We start from the raw sequence: 18145 nt of genomic DNA on the forward strand, positions 1-18145 counted from the left end.
TTTGAAGGGTTTATTCGGGACAACATGGCTGCTGCGGCGGGTCGTTACTACAACGAGGGTGGCAGAGCAACGAAAAGGCAAAAAACTGAGGAAGGAGGGATGACGACGGTAATATTTCACACGCCACTGTAGTAGGACATCATAACGTTTGCTTTGTTGAATTTGGAAGTCGGAATGTTTGGGGTGTTGAGAATAGCGAGGGTAGTAAAAGCATAACGTTCGCAAGCCGCTGTTTATATGGCAACAGCTACTAGCTGTAGCTAGTACTAGCTAGCCTAGCTCTGTGAGGTAGTACTGTGTGTATGTGAATTAGTATCCCCTGTAACGACTTTTTTTTACCCAATGTACATTCAACTTGCTCTATTATGCAATTGTAACCAGACTTTCTTGTATAGCTACACCACACTTGTTCATCCACGCTATTTATTGCATGCATGCTTGATTGTAAACATACAGCTTTGCTAAACAGTATGAATAGATGGCTACTAATAGCTTGTAGCTACTGTAATGTTACGCGTTAGCGCGAATAGATTCACTTCTCAGGACTCCAGTGTCTTTGTCATATGGCAGTAGTACTAGCTAGAAAACTGGGTAAATTTGCTGGGTGTGGTCTTGCTAGCCTAGCTAGCTATGGCTTTGATTATTTTAGCTCGTCTACAATAAACGTAGAATAATGTGCCGTCTGTTAGCTCATTTTGCCAGCTGCTAGTTTAAGACGGTGCTACTTGCTAGCCCTAGGTTTGGAAGCCGCTATTGTAGTTGTCTAATGTAACCTGGACTTGATGGGTATGTTTGGGTGACGTTTAGGTCTACTGCACATAGTACATTAATTTACAATGTGTTGAATGACAAATATTTGCGATACTGTTATTCATCACGTGCGGCTTACTCTCCGTCAAGAACTTAACTTTTTATGCCTGTTTGAATTTGTTTGAACTATTTGTAGGAGGGCTACGACGACCCGCATAAAACCCTTCCATCTCCTGTGGTGCACATCAGGGGCCTAGTTGATGGCATCATGGAGGCGGACCTGGTGGAAGCTCTGCAGGAGTTTGGCACCATCAGGTAACAACCAATCCCTTGAGAATTCGCCCTACATTTGCAAAGGTGAATGCAGCCAAAGACGGCCATGCTCATTGTGCTGCCTTTGGGTCACATGACCCAAAGGTTCATAACGAGCCAACGTTGTGTTTACCCAATTTTACTCAATACAAAAGCAAATACAAATGATTTTCTTTTAACCTTCGCAATGTGGGGGGTCTGAGACAGCCCAACGGTTAAAAGAAAATGCTTCACTTTGTTTTTGTATGCGGTAAAGTTGTCCCAAACGACGGTGGGTCACCATGACTGATGGGTCAGAATGACCCGAAGATAACACAAGGGTTAAGAAGTAGGATGTCCCGTAGGGCCTGCTACTTGACTTCAAGATGTCTGCAGATTTGACCCATCCTTCTTCAATCCCAATCTCACCGTTCACCTGTCCGTACATCAGCAAACGTAACTCTTCCCTATGCTTTGTCGTGTCCTTGTACGTGCAGTGCCTCACCAACAAGGTCATTTCCCCCCCCCCTCCTCTTCAGCTTTGTGGTCATGATGCCCAAAAAGCGCCAGGCCCTCGTGGAGTACGAGGACCTGAACGGCTCCTGCAACGCCGTGACCTACGCGGCCGAGAACCAGGTGTACATCGCTGGACACCCGGCCTTCATCAACTACTCCACCAGCCAGAAGATCTCCCGACCGGGAGACCCCGACGACTCGCGCAGCATCAACAACGTCCTCCTGCTCACCATCATGAACCCCATCTATCCCATCACCACGGTAACGCAAACGACATAGCACGCGCGTGGTTTCTGTCTTTTTTTTTTTTTTTCAAAGATGCCTTTTTTGTTGACGTCATTTTCATTAACATAATATTTGATTGTGTCTTTTAACTGTATCCATTCTTTGCAGGACGTGCTGTACACTATTTGTAACAACTGTGGGCCCGTACAGAGGATTGTTATCTTTAGGAAGAATGGGGTTCAAGCCATGGTTGAATATCCTTTTTCAGAGTGTGAATACCACTGTCTACCCTACTAGCACAATGAGTGTATTCCGAAAGCATTCAGATCCCGTCACCTCCATTTCCATATTTTGTTATAGGCATAAGGCGTAAGTATAATTCCTGCAGTTTACACACTGTACCCAATAATTGCAACTTGAATTTTGAAATGATTATCTTGTATATGCCATTGTTGTTTAGCCTAAATACAGTCAACTTCAGTCAGTATGTAAGGTGTAATTAACCAGGCAGAATATCACCACTCCTTTCTGGCGATGGACGACATATTTGCTCTGACAGATTTGAATAAGAATGTATGTTATGTCCTGACTCCACCAAGCTTCCATAACTCCCCTACGTTTGACTCAGTGCAGAGTGCCCAGAGGGCCAAAGCGTCTTTGAATGGGGCTGACATCTACTCTGGTTGCTGCACCCTAAAGATTGAGTATGCTAAGGTTAGTGCATCTCTGTGTCTCTTGACAGCTCCCAAAGCCAGCTACATGGGGAATCTTCAACATTCATTCGAGTTGTGTGTGTATATATATATATATATATTTTTTTTTTTTGAATGTCATGCTCCGCAGCCCACTCGCCTCAACGTGTTCAAGAACGACCAAGACACCTGGGACTACACCAACCCTAACCTGAGTGGCCAAGGTACACGCACACCAACAGCCCCTCAACCCCCCCCCCCCTCCCCGTCTCTCTTCCTTCCTGGTTCTTCTGCTCTGACGGCACTGTACGGGATGGGTAGGGTCCCAGGCCTCCAGGGCTAGTGTCTCTGAAGGCCTCTCCCGGGGCAGTGACCTCACCCATCGGCTCAAAATGCAGTTCTCCCGCCCCGGGATTAGCGAGGGGGAGGGAGGGGGGGGGGTTGGGGAGGTCGGCTCAGAGGCACTATCCCTGCGACGCGTCTTGTGTTTTTACATTTTCTCTCGCAACACGGCAGGCTCTCACAGTAAGGGCACGAGGAGCGTCCTCCGGGGGGGGTGGAGGGCGGGGGCAGCCGGTCTCCAGGCTCAGGCTCACGCATGTTCAATCGTCCCGCTGTTATACCCATTTATATCAATTTTTGTATTTATTTTTCGGGACGTCAGTCGAATGCACCTCCTGTCACCGTTGAAGCACACCTGGACACCCCCGTCACACAGGTTGTCACACTCTGCTGCAGGCCCACACGGCATGTCACACAAACTCACGCCCCCCCCACCCCCCAATGTGTTACTATCTTGAATCACTCCAGTGCAGTTTCCATGCATTTAGGCATTGCTTGGAATGCATCTACACTCATTCATGCACTTATATATATATGTTTATATATATATATATATATATATATAAAAAAAAAACAACAATTTTAAAAAGACAACAAAAAACATATTGGAGATTTTGTTTTGTAACTTCTGCTTTTGATAGATTGATTCGTCTCTGTGTGCAAATTGAAGGTTCAGGCAGCCCGTCTCTTGGAAGCTACCGTGTCTGTATGGGTGTCTCGTATATCTAAGAGGAAACAAGCCTCAGACAATGTAGCTCTCAGAGGCTGGCTGGCTGCTATTGAAGTGTCCAATCAGCGAGGAGCTTGTATGCCACATATGAAACAGCCAAGTGAAGCTGTTGCTGTAGGTGTCTTCACTGCTCTTTCCAGTTTCTGTACGTTCTGGAACGAGCTTGAAAACGAGCGTAAAACCGTTGGGTTTCTAATGGCCTTTCTGGACCTGTTTAGCTTTGTTTTGGAGATGGTGTGCTTCCATGAGAGTCAGACTATGACGTAAAAGGATTTGCTGACACATTGTCGTTTGACTGGCGCTTCAGGCAACGCACACATCCTCACAAACACACCTGTTAACAGGTCTTAATCGGCCTTTCTCGAGTCACGGCCGCAACATCTTCATCCCAAGTCTTCCTCACGTGCGGGTAACTGGCGGACCAGGTGACCGAATGGCGTTCCTATCCGTCTAGCTCCGAGCGCTCGTAAAAAAAAAAAAAAAAAAGGTTTCCGGCTGCCCTCCCCGTGTCCTCACCGTGTCCATTCTCACACCGGCTCCCATGTGTCCATGGAGCCTTCCAGCAGACACACACCAGACCCACTCGAGCCTTCCAGCAGACACACACCAGACCCCCCCAAACAAGCCGACAACGAGCACCCACAGCCACTCCAAAAAACAACAACCGCAGCCTCCACAGTATGCATCGGACACAGTCAAGGGGGCATCAGACACTGGAATCACACTACCTCAACTCTCAGATACTTCCTTATCCTCTCTCCCCCCCTCTCCCCCTCCAAGTCCACCACCACTCTCTCTCTCTCTCTTCCACCTCTGGCGAGGAAGGCCATTGTGCTGTTTTGATCATGGTGAGGGACAGAGGCCAGGACCCAATGTGAGCAGACACCCAGCCATAACCACAGACTGACCTGATTACATTGATAACCATCGGTCCTCTTTACGAGGAACCGCACACCTTCCCGAGCGCTGAAGACCTCACCCTCTTGACAGACACAACACATTTTTATGGGGGCGGGATCCCAGTCGTCACACACCACAACCACTTCAGCGAGCGACAGAGGAGTTGTCAAAAACACAGCCCGAGAAGGGAAAACAGACGACCGACACATACTGAGACAGTGTTTCAGAAGGGGGCCGAGAGACCCGTCGCTCAACCCGAGTGTGCGGTCTCCCTTCGCCATCCCCCTCCCCCCCATCCCTCCTTTTGTGTCGACAACACACCACGACAACACACCCCGAGCTGAACGGCCAGTGGCAACACACCACGACAACACACCCCGAGCTGAACGGCCAGTGACAACACACCCCGAGCTGAACGGCCAGTGGCAACACACCCCGAGCTGAACGTCCAGTGACAACACCACGCAGATATTGACACTCCAGACGACTTTAAAAAAAACAAACTGCCGAGCCACTAGATGGCCTATCACATCGTCAAGGGGGGACGGCTATCGTACAAAAACAACCGGCATAACATTCGCGGCCACTTTACACGAGGAGAAGCGCCACACCAAAACCCCAGGGCGGGGGGGACCCACGAAGACACAAGCATCAAACACCCCGTCAAGCATACAAGCACAGAGGCAGACTGATAGAAAATCCTCATCTTTACTTTTTTTTTTTCTCTCTCTCTCAAAGTTCTCTCTCCATTGATGGACTCTGGTGCTCTGCTTTTCCCCTTTACCTCCCTCCCCCCCCCCCCTCCATCTCCCCTTCTCTATGCTGTTATGTTGATTTCTACGTTGTTTTTTCTCTCTCTGACCCGGCACGCAGTGATGCCTTTAACGCCTCCCGTGTGATGCAGGTTTGGCTCTGTGTGTCTGCGGACAGACTCCCCTCTCAAACGGTGCAAATCCCCCTCCTGCTTTGCGGTTAAAAGCACGGTAAGCTGGGAAAACCGCGCCGCAAAACGGCAAGCTTTTTTTGTTGTTGTTGTTGTTGGAACCGAAAAAACGAATCCAGCCCGCCCCGCTCGTATCGGAGGATTGCTGGATGTACAGTCTCTGGTGGTGGGGAAGGCAAGGGGGAAGAGTGTGTTGGGAGTCACAGGTGTGTGGAGGGTAGAATCGTTGCTGAAGAGCGCCCCCTACCTGCCCACTGTGTCTGGTGCTGTAAGTACATGTAAAGACATGACTGACCTGATTTTGGGGGGGGGGGGAATACATGTAAATGTCTGTGTTACCGTGGTGACTAAACGTCAACCCCCCCCCCCCCCCCCTCCCCCTCATGAATCGTTGATCTTTTTAGCGAAGCTTTTAAGAAAACCAGGTCTGGAATTTCAAATGAGGAATCTGGTTGAATATGTTGAGAGCCAGGCCGTTATTGGATCTCTTGGATACTATACAGATTTGGGGGGAGTGGGGTAGGAGAATAGTTGCTGAATGTCATGTTCCATAGTACAGGAAATCATTCAAAACGCGTTGGACAAAACTAGTTTGCCAACTCATTATGAAAGTCAGTTGTTCAGTCATGTCATAAACGTTTCTAGTGGGGTATTATTGAATCTTCTTCTGCAAGATTAACATTTTGAGATTCCACTCCTGGGTTCTGTCATGATGTTGAGTACATGTGTTTATGACATACAGAAGTTTGCCCAAGATGGTGTGTTGAATGATCTCTGGCACAGGAATGCTAGAGCTCATTTAAAATGTCTCAATCTTGCAATATTTGTTATTGTTGTAGAAAATGGGTCTTAAAAGTGAGATGAAACTAAACTGCAACAGCATCTTAAAATGTAGCTGCTACTGTTATAAAGTTATTTTCAAATCAGCTTGGGGTCATTCATTGATTTTAATTTTTAGATTTCACTTTGTAAACTGTACATTCCTGTTTTTATTTTATTTTATTGTTGTTGCAACCATTATCTCCCAAGTGAAAAATATTCAGCAGTGGTTTGGTTGATAGAATATTTCACTACCCTGCTAGTATCCATGTTTTGGTGTTGATGTATGTGTATGTACCTGCACAGATGCTGATGGTGAAGGCAATTGGAACAATTCACAAGGTGTGTGTGAGTTTGAGAACAAGATGCTTTTTTTGTGTCCTTAATGCTCCTGTAAAAAAAAAAAATCTCCATTATGTTACATTATTTCTAGTGATGCAACAAAATGGTTTAAGGGGAACTCTAAGCCTGCAAACTTGATTCATGAGCGAATTAACACACTTTAATATCTTGAGCCAACTCCTGCATGTTGATCACAACCACTCCCTTTAGCTGTTCAGTAAATGTGCACTTAGAAGTGGGGTATATCAGGGGTCCATTTCACTTGACCTTTTCTTTACCCTTTGGTGCCTTTAGATCCAAATGCCAATTCTAACAAGCGAGCAAGGCAACCCGCCCTTCTGGGAGACCATCCTCCTGACTACGGTAAATATTCGACCCCAAACATCGCTAACCAGTACGATAGCCGCAAAAGGAGCCACACGTTAAATCTTGGATGTCTATTTGCCCCGACTTTCCTCACACAAGGTGGCCCTCAAGGAGGCTATCACGGCTATAACGACGAGAGCTACGGCCCCCCCCCGCACTACGAGGGACGCCGCATGGGGGCCCCCATGGGGGGCCGTGGTCGAGGCCAGCGTTTTGGGCCCGGATACGGCCCCCCGCCCCCCGAGTACGGCCCCCATGCGGACTCCCCCGTTGTCATGGTGTACGGCCTGGAGCCCTCGAAGGTCAACGCAGACAGGGTGTTCAACGTCTTCTGTCTCTACGGCAACGTGGAGCGGGTGAGTCGCAAGTGACATTAAAGTTTAAAAAAAAATATGATTCATAAATTTACAAATACTGCTTTGTGATTGACAGGACACATGAAAAAGATGTTGCTGTTTCCTGATCTGTTATCTTCTCTCAGGTTAAGTTCATGAAGAGCAAGCCTGGGGCAGCCATGGTGGAGATGGGAGACTGCTATGCTGTAGACCGCGCCATCACCCACCTCAACAACAACTTCCTGTTTGGACAGAAGCTCAATGTCTGGTAAGCGCTCCTCACCAACGATCCACAAAAAACGCAGTGCTTGTTTAGTGATTTTTATTTAGTGTCAGAGTCGTTGTGTTGATGGTTGTGGAGTAACAGATGCCTGTGTTCTGCTAGTGTGTCCAAACAGCAGGCGATCATGCCTGGCCAGTCTTACGAGCTGGAGGACGGCTCCAGCAGTTTTAAAGACTTCCACGGCTCCCGCAACAACCGCTTTACCTCTCCGGAACAGGCGGCCAAGAACCGCATCCAGCACCCAAGCAACGTCCTGCACTTCTTCAACGGCCAGCCTGACATCTCTAATGAAATCTTCAGCCAGGTGGGAGAAAGGGAAGGGGCTTGTGTATTAAGTAGTGATGTGTGAAGTACTCGTCCATGCCTTATCAAACATTTTGTAAGAGGGGAAAAAGAGGATTCTTACGTTGTTCTATTTTGTGGTTCTATTTTCTACCAGGTCTGCGACGAACTGGGAATCAAGGGCGCGTCGAATGTCAAACTTTTTTCCGGAAAGAGTGAGTGACGAGTAACCTTTACTCTAAATCCATTGTGTTAATAAAAAAAAAAAAAATGGGTAGCGTTTCCAGGAAGCCTTCTCGTCCGGTGTCAATAAATTGGACTGTGTGTCTCTTGCCTCGGGCGGGGCGACAGGTGAGCGCAGCTCCTCCGGCCTGCTGGAGTGGGAGTCCATCAACGACGCCATGGAGGCTCTGGCCTTGATGAACCACTACCAGATGAAGAACCCGAGTGAGTTCTCAAACCATCCAAGCACATTGAATATTTGTAACAAGTTCTCTCTTTTTTTTTATAAACCATTTTATTCATATACCTGTACCCTCTTCCCGCAGGTGGTCCTTATCCATACACATTGAAGCTGTGTTTCTCTACTGCGCAGCATGCCAACTAACACCACCCCCCCCCCACACCGAGTATCTGTCATCCTATATCTGCATAGTGTACATTTGCATTTATGTCGACACCTCCTGTATAACACATAGAAACAGAATAATGTTACGACACTAGAGTTCTCATGTAACTTAAAGAATAGAAGGGTGAGAGATTTTGTATCAGTGAGTAATGTTTGACCTTTAATTTTTTTAACCCCCCCACAATTTCAATTGTGTTCATTTACTTACAGTATGCACAGAAGGGTGAACCTTGGACGTTCTAATATAAAATTTTATTTCACGTTGACACTGCCTTTTCTTTTTTTTAAATAAAGTGAATGGTGAGCGTTTGTCGTGTACTGTTTTAAAAGTTTGTCACAAATGAAAAAGCTGGCCGTGGGGATGGATTCACTCGAGTTGTCTGAGTACACTATGCTCACTGTCTCTTAAAGAGATGTCAGAATCTGGAAGAAAGAACAAACATTACATTCTAGAGCGCTGGACTCACCAGTTCAGACTGTGGGACAGGAACAATGCACCACAAAATAGCATTAGCACAGGGACCTTCTGCCTTGTTCAAGTATTTTACATTAAGTCATTTAGCAGTCGCTCTTATCCAGAGCGACACAGGAAGTACAGGGATATTCTTCCCGAGAGGCAAGTAGGGGGAAATGCCTGGCACGGCCTGGAATCGAACCAGCAACCGTCTGATTAATAGCCCGACTCCCTAACCGCTCAGCCATCTGACCCCCTTTTTAGAAAGGGGGTTTTACCCGAGTCTGCCTTGTTCCACTGCTGGGCGGCCATGTAGGTCAGCTGGGCCAGACGCTTGATGCTCGGGCCGCAGCAGTTGTACACGATGAAACTGAAGAGGATTGCCGAGAAGGTGGCTAAAGTCATCTAGGAGGTTGAAACACAATTTCAATGGAATTAGTACACTACAGCCTCTTGGGAAGGGCGTTCAGTACACTACAGCCTCTTGGGAAGGGAGTTCAGTACACTTCAGCCTCTTGAGAAGAGTTTTGGTTGAGGGGGAACAGGACGAAGGACGCTTACCAGCATGTAGAAAAGTCCCCTGTGAGGATCCAATGGGAAGCCATGCACGTGGAGGGTAAACCGCAGCGCGTAGTCACAGTAGGTACTCAAATCTACGCCCCTGCCAAGGAAAAAAGAACAAACCGGAAACTCCTGCTTCACTGTGAATTCACAACACTGGTCTCCCACGACCTTCAGAAAGCACATACTTGTTTGAGATCTCAATGATGAAGTAGTAGTCTGGAGCCTGGAGCTTCAGAGCTGGCAAGTCACCACAGGGGGAATACCTCTGGCACAGCCACCTGCAACACAGCACACACACACAAACGTGAGAGGGTTCTCTACAGACGAGCGTCTGGCAATCGACTCCACACGAACTGCGGAGGTGTAGGACAGTTCAGGGGCAGGGGAGCAACTGATACCTGATTCTGTTGGTGGTGCCATGCAGGACCACATAACCCTCTTTGGTGACGTTCAACGAGTGGGTCACATCGTCAAACATCCAGACCAGGGTCTTTGAGGAGCTGAGGAGCACAATCAGGGGGTAGAATTGGTCATTGGAAGGTACTGGGACCAAGTAGTTGATGCAAATAGTTTGAAAAAGAAACGGTTTCTACTGTTTTCAAAAGTGTTGTGATGTCAAAAATGACCCAAGTTAACGTGTTGCATTTCATTTCAAACTAATGACGCCGTTTTCAGAAAGTTTGCTGGCGGTTCATGTGTATCTTCAGTGCACTCACCTGAAGTTGAGACTGTTGAACTTCAGCACCTCTTCTGGAGAGAAGAGGCGAATGTTGTCTTTGGAGAACGGCCCTCCACCCACAATCTTGAAGGTATAGCTGTTTGAAAATACATTTCCGAATACAATAAAATATATATACACAATGATTCACATTCAGATGCAAACATCATATCACGTAAAAGCGAGAGATAAAAAGGATAAACGAGGGAGAGACGTCTCACCTCCCAAGGAACGCCTCCGACTTTCCAGAAACCATGTCCTGGATCAGGAAGAAGGGATAGAACACTGACGAGAGAAAAAGACCTCCTTTGGTCATTACATCAACAACACACATACTAATCCCTTTGGTCATTACATCAACAACACACATACTAACCCCTTTGGTCATTTACCCCAAAACACATACTAACCCCTTTGGTCATTACATCAACAACACACATACTAACCCCTTTGGTCATTACATCAACAACACACATACTAATCCTTTGGTCATTACATCAACAACACACATACTAATCCCTTTGGTCATTTTGACCAAAACACATACTAACCCCTTTGGTCATTTCTTCCAAAACACACATGCTAACCCCTTTCGTCATTACCCCAAAACACACATGCTAGCCCCTTTGGTCATTTCATCCCAAACACACATACTAACCCCTTTGGTCATTTCGACCAAAACACATACTAACCCCTTTGGTCATTTTGTCCAAAACACACATGCTAACCCCTTTGGTTATTTCGTCCAAAACACACATATTAATCCCTTTGGTCATTTACCCCAAAACATCCTAATGAATGATGTGGGCAACGATGACTAATTGAAAAAGCTCACTGTCATCGTAGAAGAAGCAGGGCATGATGGGGTCAGGCTCGGGGCAGTTGAAGTAGCGCTTGTTGAGGCGGGTGCACTGCTCTAGAGTTGTGCTGATGTCGAACGCCAGACGGTTTCCTGGAGGACAGCCGATGTATACAGGCACACTGTGCTGGCCCTAACAAGAACCGGGGGGGGGGAACAAATCAGACGAGACAGAAATGGATTCACCAGGCATCATTTCTCATGTTTCTGTGGAACGTTGTCGTTGGGGATCAACGATACCAGAAGCGGAAACATGGTCCAGCATAAATGAGACCAAACTCTCACCGTGAGGGCCATTCCTGATTCTGTGTCCTGGTAGCACTGCATCTCCGAGTTGCCCACCTGCAAACACAAGAATTCCCATCTCCAGACCAGTCCCCGACAGAACATCCACAAAAGGGAGTCCCAACCTTTCCATCACGCTGAACCAAGGGTTGCCCCCCCCTTCCCTGCCCCCCTCCACTCTCACCTTCAACAGCAGGCTCACATACTGCAGACGCTCCCCTGCCAGGGCCTGGCCCGGAAACATCCCTCTGTCCATCACGGTCACCTGGGAGACAAAATGACAAGCTTGACCCCCTCCCTGAGAATGGCTTTGAACCTGGTCATAGCTTCGATAGTCCCTTGAGCAAGGTCGCTAAATCAACCGTTCAAACCCAGAGAGAATGGATATATAGGAGGAAGGCCGGTGACGGCACAGGAAGTGTCGCTTGTGTTTGTGTCGTGGTAGGTTAGCTGAGGGGAGGGACCTCGTAGACTATAGCTCCCGTGTTGAAGAACTCCTTTCTGGTGACTCTGGCGCGGATGTAGTCGTCGTTAGACACCTCGGCTGAGATCCAGATGAAGTTGATGTCGTTGAGATCTGAAAAAAGAAATGCCCCCCCCCCCCAAAAAAAAAACCATCAGCCATCAGAGACCGACCTGAAACCAGTCAGTCCAGGTCAGACAGTTTCTAAACGTCGTACGTGAGCACAAGGTTCTTCAAGTGTGAATTGAGGAGGATCTTCCAAGAGAAGACAGCACCTCCACCACATCAGTAACAAGATTCATGGAATCCCACCCACCGTGTGCCTCCCAATTCAAGCGCCCCCCCCCCCCCCCCCCCTGGGAGTCAGGTGGCTGAGCGGTTACGGAATCGGGCTAGCCATCTGAAGGTTGCCGGTTCAATTTCCGGCCGTGCAAAATGACGTTGTGTCCTTGGACAAGGCACTTCAGACTACTTTCCTCGGGGGGGAATGTCCCTGTACTTACTGTAAGTCGCTCTAGATAAGAGCGTCTGCTAAATGACTAAATGTGACCCAGATGTGACCCCCCGCCGCGACACTGACCCAGGGCTTCGTCCTCCACAGCGAGGTGCTCCGCCATGCCGCAGGCCAGATAGACCGAGAAGGAGAAGGTTTCCCCCGGTCCAGGTAGATGGTGTCGGGGAGGAACCTCTCAGAGCTCAAGTAGGTCCGCTGGTAGCTCCCCATCTCCACGTTGAAGCCCGAGGACGCCACAGCGTTGCTGGCCATGTAGAAGTAGTAGTCCTGCAAGGAGAAAAAAAACGATTGTTCCAGAACAATCTGTCCGTGTCTTATCCAGATGGGAGGTTGGGAGAGTACATTTACATTTAGTCATTTAGCAGACGCTCTTATCCAGAGTGACTTACAGTAAGTACAGGGACATTCCCCCCCGAGGCAAGTAGGGTGAAGTGCCTTGCCCAAGGACACAACGTCATTTGGCACGTCCGGGAATCAAACCAACAACCTTCTGATTAATAGTCCGACTCCCAAGCTTACCTTATACTCAACCTGGTCCTTCCACCAGCGCCAAATGGGGTTGTGGACGGGGTCTCCGATATCCTGGAGACAAGGCGAGCACTTGTTAAAATCCCTCGCGGAATTCAACTCACTTGTCACCGAGGGGCAATTTGCAGAGGCAGTTAGGAGGAGTACAGTTAGCAAGCACCACAATACAGGGGGATATGTACCTCGAATGCACACAATAAAATGCAGTAAGTCAAATACACGGTATACTAGGGATGGAAATCTTCGGTTCTTGGGGTCACGATTTGATTAAAAATCAATTCACGATAAAAAAAAAAATATATATACATATATATATGATTTTTTAATTTATTTGTGATTCGCTAGAAGACTGAATCGCGATTAGAATGTGAATCGATCTTCCCCCCACCCCTACGGTAGACAGATGGGTCGTTCTAGTTCTGCATTAAGAGCATTGAGCTGCACTTGGATTCAAATCAAAATAATTTACAGAGCCATTTGGAAAAACCCTATTGTGGGGCTGTGGATGGTGTCACCATGATGTAGTCCGAATGCAACGTGAGGAGGTGGTTCAGTAGGCCCTGGTAGGTGGCCAGCGAGGCGGTGGTGTGGAGGCCGGAGAAGGCGGTCACCAGGGGGGGTCCGGCCACGTAGGTCTGGATCCGGTTGTAGATCTCCGGGGGGGGCAAGTCCTCCAGGTGCTCCAAGAAGAATGGGCAGGTGAGGGGGAAGGAGAACGCACTGAAGGAGCTGGGAGAGGAGAGAAAGTTGTGGATGAAGACTTTGGAGACGGGGTCTTGACAGACGGAGACAGGAGTCGGTTCATGGCGCCGTACTCTAAGTGGTGCATTTCCAGGGGTGCGGTGGAGAATTGATTGAAGGACAGGATGTCAGGAACAGGTAGCCTTCTCTTAATCACAGAACCTTTTCCATCAGAGTCCACCGCGTAGACCACCTAAAGAGAGAGATGAAATGGATATCCATAGATATTGTTTGTGTGTTGGGGGGGGCAATGGCGTCAAGCTCTCAGGCAAGGACAAAAGTCAACCGTCTGTCTGAGCTACTCCCCCAGGTGTTACCTCCTTGAGCTGTTTGTCCGAGTCGTAGAAGATGGTGAGCAGGGTGTAGTTCATGGAGTAGGAGGCGTAGCCCTTCATGGCCTGCAGGCTGGAGAAGGCCTGCCAGCCCAGAGAGGGGTTCACCCTCATCACCTTCCCCACCCCCTCCTGGCCCCACCACAGCTGCCAAAGCAACGACAGAGACATGGGATGAAGGCCTGCGTCATTGCCCCTGGACACGACCCCCCCCCCCCCCCCCCCCCCGCCAAGCCCAAACGGAGCCACGACCACGTCGCTGAAATGTCTCCCCCCGCGCGTTACCTCTTCGGTCTTGGTGACAAAGGCGAAGTCTCTTTGGTAGGACAGGGTGAAGTACTTGATCATCTGGTCGAGGGGGAACCCGGTGAAGAACAAGTAGCTCATCCCCCAGTCAAGGCTGTGGGGATGAGACCAACTACCCTTTAGCTGACTGCTCATCTAGCCTGAGCTATTTCCTTCAAAGAACAGAGGATGCAGTCCTTGAATATGGTCTTAATAAAGTGGGTGGGGCAAATGTGCCTTTTTTTTATGCCTATGGCCCTGACACACACACACACACAAACACAGAGACATCACTCACGAGCAGAGCAGGGCGTTGCCCCACATGTAGAGGGAGCTAGTGATGGGGTTGAAGGTCATGCCGCTCAACACCAAAGCCACGGTGGTGTTTTCCTGCATGGTGTCCACAGCTGTGAACGAGAGGCCGCTGCCTGCACAGACTCGGTGTCACCGTCACGCGTCACACGCAAAAACAAACATGGAAATTCCACAAGAACAGGAGAAAAATAAAAAAGGGGGTGAAAAATGTTTTGGGGGGAAAGAATGGGGAACAGGAGGGCTTACCTTTAGGAATTAGCTCAGGGAAGGTACCTCCAAACTCAAAGTTATTTTCTGCAAACATCAAACTTGTTATTAGACTCTCATCCGTAGCATCCATCATTGGCAATAGGCGACGTTTTGATAAAGTGTGCCGGCGTACAATAACTGGATTAAGGTTAGTACTTAATATGAGGAGGGCGTAGGCTGGACGGTTTCTTCTTTTGCTGATGCGCTGAACGAGCACCATGTCTGTGAGGTTCTGCATGGAATCCTGGGCCGCCCATAACACCTTGCACGAAGGATCTGTGGAACACATACACACACGTGGGTTTTACCAAATCACAGGAAACGGCACACACAGCAACAGAAGGGCTTTGTTTCGTTGTGCATTCCCAAAGCGCATGCGAAAACAGTGCTGCAAATCGGGGTGCTGGTTCGTTTACCCATCATGAACTCGCAAGCAGTGCGTCCAGTCGAGTCCACCAACTCAGTGTAAGTCACGTATCCATCTACAGGAACCAACGTGTGGGCAGACACAAGAATACATTGAACCCCAAGCCACACACAACAACAACAATGGAAGGAAAATGGCCATTTTCAACAACATTACATTTAGTCATTTAGCAGACGCTCTTATCCGGAGCGACTTACAGTAAGTACGGGGACATTCTCCCCGAGGCAAGTAGGGTAAAGTGCCTTGCCCAAGGACACAACATCATGTGCAACGGCCAGGAATCGAACTGGCGACCTTCAGATTACTAGCCCGACGCTCTACCCGCTCAGCCATCTGACACCCCGACAACAACCAAAACGGTGACGACTCAACAGATGCTGGACTGACCGTACACCTCGGCTCTGTAGAGGGTGCCCTTCTGCCAGCCCCCGCCCAGGATGTAGAAGTACTCGCGGCCGTGGAAGGGCGTGAACACGGGCACCAAGCCCGACACGCACACCGAGCGCAGCACCTGCTCCCACGAGGCTGCCCGCGCACACACAGCCCAGGAAGAGGGGCGAGAAGGGAACAGGATGGGAACAGGCTCAAATGACAAAGAGCATGTCGGGGGAGGGGGGGGGAGGGGATAGGTCAGGGTGTTACCTGAGGGAGGGACCCTGAGAGGAAGGAGGGAGTAGTTCCCCACGAAGCGATGCAGCAGTTGGTTCTGCCGAATGAACAGCGTGCTCTCTGTGGATATGGCCTCCACGATCATGGAGGAGAAATCCACCTGGGGGCAGTTGAGAGAGCCGGCCCAGCAGCTCTCGATGCCCACCTGCGTGCGACATTCACAGGGTTGTGGAGACTCACGGCTGGGCGTAAAACGCTCCACGCACACTCACAGCCTGAATCGGGCGAAATCGACGCTTCCGTCATTGACCTCGATCACGGACGTGTGCTGGAAATCGGTGGCGGTCATCAGGACGGCCTTGAAGCCGGGGATTCCTGGCAGGATGAGCACAGGGGAGCGACCCACCGTGGCCCACAGGGGGCGAGAGGGAGTGTCCAGGGAGAGCATGTCCTCCAGCACAGGCATCTACAGAAAGAGAGGGAGTGGGGGCGAGAGACAAAGACAAAGAGAGAGGGACAAAGAGAGAGAGAGAGAGAAAGAGAGAGAGAGAGAGAGAGAGAGAGAGAGGTCACAACAACAGTGTCCTTCGGGTCAGTTGTTCCCATTTTTTGAAGACATTTGGCGCTCTGAGAGGCCCCGTTTCCAGTCCTATTCTGACCCCCCGTGTTTCTTGCACTTGCGGAGCGCCGTCCCTCACCTTCAAACCAAAGGAAATTTCCGGTTTCTTTTTCCCCAGGGTGCGCACAAAGCCGTTGACGTTCACTGCAAAACTGCTCCCACAGGCAGAGGGGACACGTCACACTGTCAGACTCACATCATGCACTGCACTAATCCCTTCAGGAGGGAAGTGATCCCATTGACTTCCAGAGCCAACTCTTGTTCTATAATTCAAACCCTATGGGCACTGGGTCCCTGTCACATTTACACACTTACTTGTTTGCAGGAACATTCTGACCCTGACCATTGGACACAACTTTAATCCAGTACACTACCGAACCATTAATAATGGGCATGGGAGCGTACCAGCCCAGCTGGCACAAGTCACTGTCACAGGGAACTACAAGGGACACGTGGAGACACACACACACACAGATTTCTAATAAATGATTGATCCAGTGTGACAGACAATTTTTTTCCAAAATAAACTAAAAAGATCAATATAACAAATGATCAAACGCATACCAGTGTCGAGCAGAGGAGCTGTGTTGAGGACAATCTGCAGTCTCTGTGGCTTGAGGCGCTTGGGATTGATGGGCTCCTGGAAGGTCAGGACAATCTTGGGGGTCAGCCCAGTGTACAAAGCCTCCTGCATGGTTCGCATGGACTCCTCCTGTGGAACAAATAGAGGATCTTCCGGATCTTTCCTCTGGGACCAGTGTAGACGGACACTATCAAAGCACACAGAGCAGGTTTGTGCGATGGTGTGGTGGTACCTTTGTTTCGCACAGTAGGTCCACACGTAGGTAATATGGAAAACCATAGTAATGCTGCAGGATAAAACCAGTAGACGTCAACCAGGATCAAACCCACACTTGACACAACAATCACTATAGCCAATGGCCAACAAAAATACATTGAAACTCCATTTTAAATGCACTACCTGCAGCGAGAAGTGTTTTACAGTGCTCTGAGTCGGGTCCTGTTACTTACTATGGTACCGTGGTGAGTGTCGACGGGCTGGTCGATCAAGGTGTCGAGGATGGCCTGTACTTTTGTGCTGAACTGCTGCACCTCTATGCCCCCTGACAGGGTGGTCAGAGAACTGTCGAAGGTGCAGGTGGATTTGGGGCTTCGAGGGTCACCAAGATCACAAAGACTTAAATCCCATTGACAATCTTGTCCAAGGCCTCTCTCAAACAAAACGCTTAGGATGAGGAACACATGAATAGCCCTCATCTGTAGTCAAGGAAGGTAAACAAAAAACCAGGACACATTTACCAAACCATGATATCCATTTCAACCCTGTGTAATAAGGTTGTTTCTTTACTTTACTAAACACTGTCCACTGTCTTATCAAACGTTTCTCGATACAAACGCTAGTCGCTAGCTTCTATATATTGTTAATTTTAAAATATATGACCTTAATTATACTAAAACACAAAGCTAAACCATATAAATATGCCATATTAGACAGTTACCCATTGATGCATTCTACTTATCTGTAAGAAAAAGCTATACAGTAACTGACTAAGCAAACTAGCCTAGCAAACTTTGTTAGCCTAGCTAGCTTTCATTTGACACCATGTAGTGCTATGGATTTGCTATCGAAATGTTCCCAGCATTAGGCTAGTCATAGATTATTCAGTAGTTTTCATTATAGTTGGACAAAACGTCTTACTAGGACCTATGCCCACTTT

At 48.6% G+C, this 18145-nt stretch overlaps 2 protein-coding genes across 3 annotated transcripts; one reads left to right on the forward strand and one right to left on the reverse strand.

Annotated features, from left to right (window-relative positions):
• The first annotated feature begins 7 nt into the window (after positions 1–7).
• Positions 8–8753, forward strand: hnrnpl (heterogeneous nuclear ribonucleoprotein L). Of its 2 annotated transcripts, none has more exons than XM_084683510.1 (14): positions 8–108; positions 947–1065; positions 1581–1818; positions 1951–2036; positions 2400–2496; positions 2626–2698; positions 6515–6550; positions 6845–6913; positions 7016–7272; positions 7398–7519; positions 7637–7838; positions 7974–8031; positions 8156–8263; positions 8365–8753. In XM_084683510.1, exons 1-14 carry the CDS (start codon positions 25–27, stop codon positions 8421–8423), a joined length of 1608 nt encoding a protein of 535 aa, XP_084539636.1. In that variant the 5' UTR covers positions 8–24; the 3' UTR covers positions 8424–8753. The 2 variants fall into 2 exon arrangements, with proteins under 2 accessions (XP_084539636.1, XP_084539637.1); XM_084683511.1 differs by having other exon boundaries at positions 8168–8263.
• On the reverse strand, positions 8675–18142 carry LOC146246096 (cation channel sperm-associated auxiliary subunit gamma-like). Its single transcript, XM_084683445.1, has 30 exons — positions 17927–18142; positions 17439–17684; positions 17222–17275; positions 16971–17118; positions 16722–16845; positions 16486–16558; positions 16098–16253; positions 15821–15992; positions 15566–15703; positions 15168–15233; positions 14908–15027; positions 14749–14796; positions 14486–14615; positions 14188–14302; positions 13888–14049; positions 13645–13763; positions 13345–13558; positions 12821–12883; positions 12349–12568; positions 11789–11901; positions 11509–11589; positions 11325–11381; positions 11016–11172; positions 10402–10465; positions 10179–10277; positions 9861–9962; positions 9648–9740; positions 9460–9559; positions 9177–9303; positions 8675–8867 (listed from the first exon to the last, which is right to left on the reverse strand). The coding sequence occupies exons 1-30, from the start codon at positions 17936–17938 to the stop codon at positions 8812–8814; spliced, it is 3429 nt and encodes a 1142-aa protein (XP_084539571.1). The 5' UTR covers positions 17939–18142; the 3' UTR covers positions 8675–8811.
• Positions 18143–18145: the final 3 nt, after the last annotated feature.

The sequence above is a fragment of the Hypomesus nipponensis genome, chromosome 20 (genome assembly GCF_054491055.1).
Source record: "Hypomesus nipponensis isolate SF chromosome 20, ASM5449105v1, whole genome shotgun sequence".
NCBI lineage: Eukaryota > Metazoa > Chordata > Actinopteri > Osmeriformes > Osmeridae > Hypomesus > Hypomesus nipponensis.

What these genes read in the sequence shown, in the direction of transcription:
- hnrnpl (XM_084683510.1), top strand. Translation starts at nt 25, where the DNA reads ATGGCTGCTGCGGCGGGTCGTTACTACAACGAGGGTGGCAGAGCAACG. An exon ending in CAATTGGAACAATTCACAAG is followed by an intron (nt 6,551 to 6,844) that starts GTGTGTGTGAGT and finishes TGGTGCCTTTAG; the next exon opens with ATCCAAATGCCAATTCTAAC. An exon ending in CTAATGAAATCTTCAGCCAG is followed by an intron (nt 7,839 to 7,973) that starts GTGGGAGAAAGG and finishes ATTTTCTACCAG; the next exon opens with GTCTGCGACGAACTGGGAAT.
- LOC146246096 (XM_084683445.1), bottom strand. An exon ending in CTACAGAGCCGAGGTGTACG is followed by an intron (nt 15,234 to 15,565) that starts GTCAGTCCAGCA and finishes TGGTTCCTGTAG; the next exon opens with ATGGATACGTGACTTACACT. An exon ending in CTGGAAATGCACCACTTAGA is followed by an intron (nt 13,559 to 13,644) that starts GTACGGCGCCAT and finishes CTCCTCTCCCAG; the next exon opens with CTCCTTCAGTGCGTTCTCCT.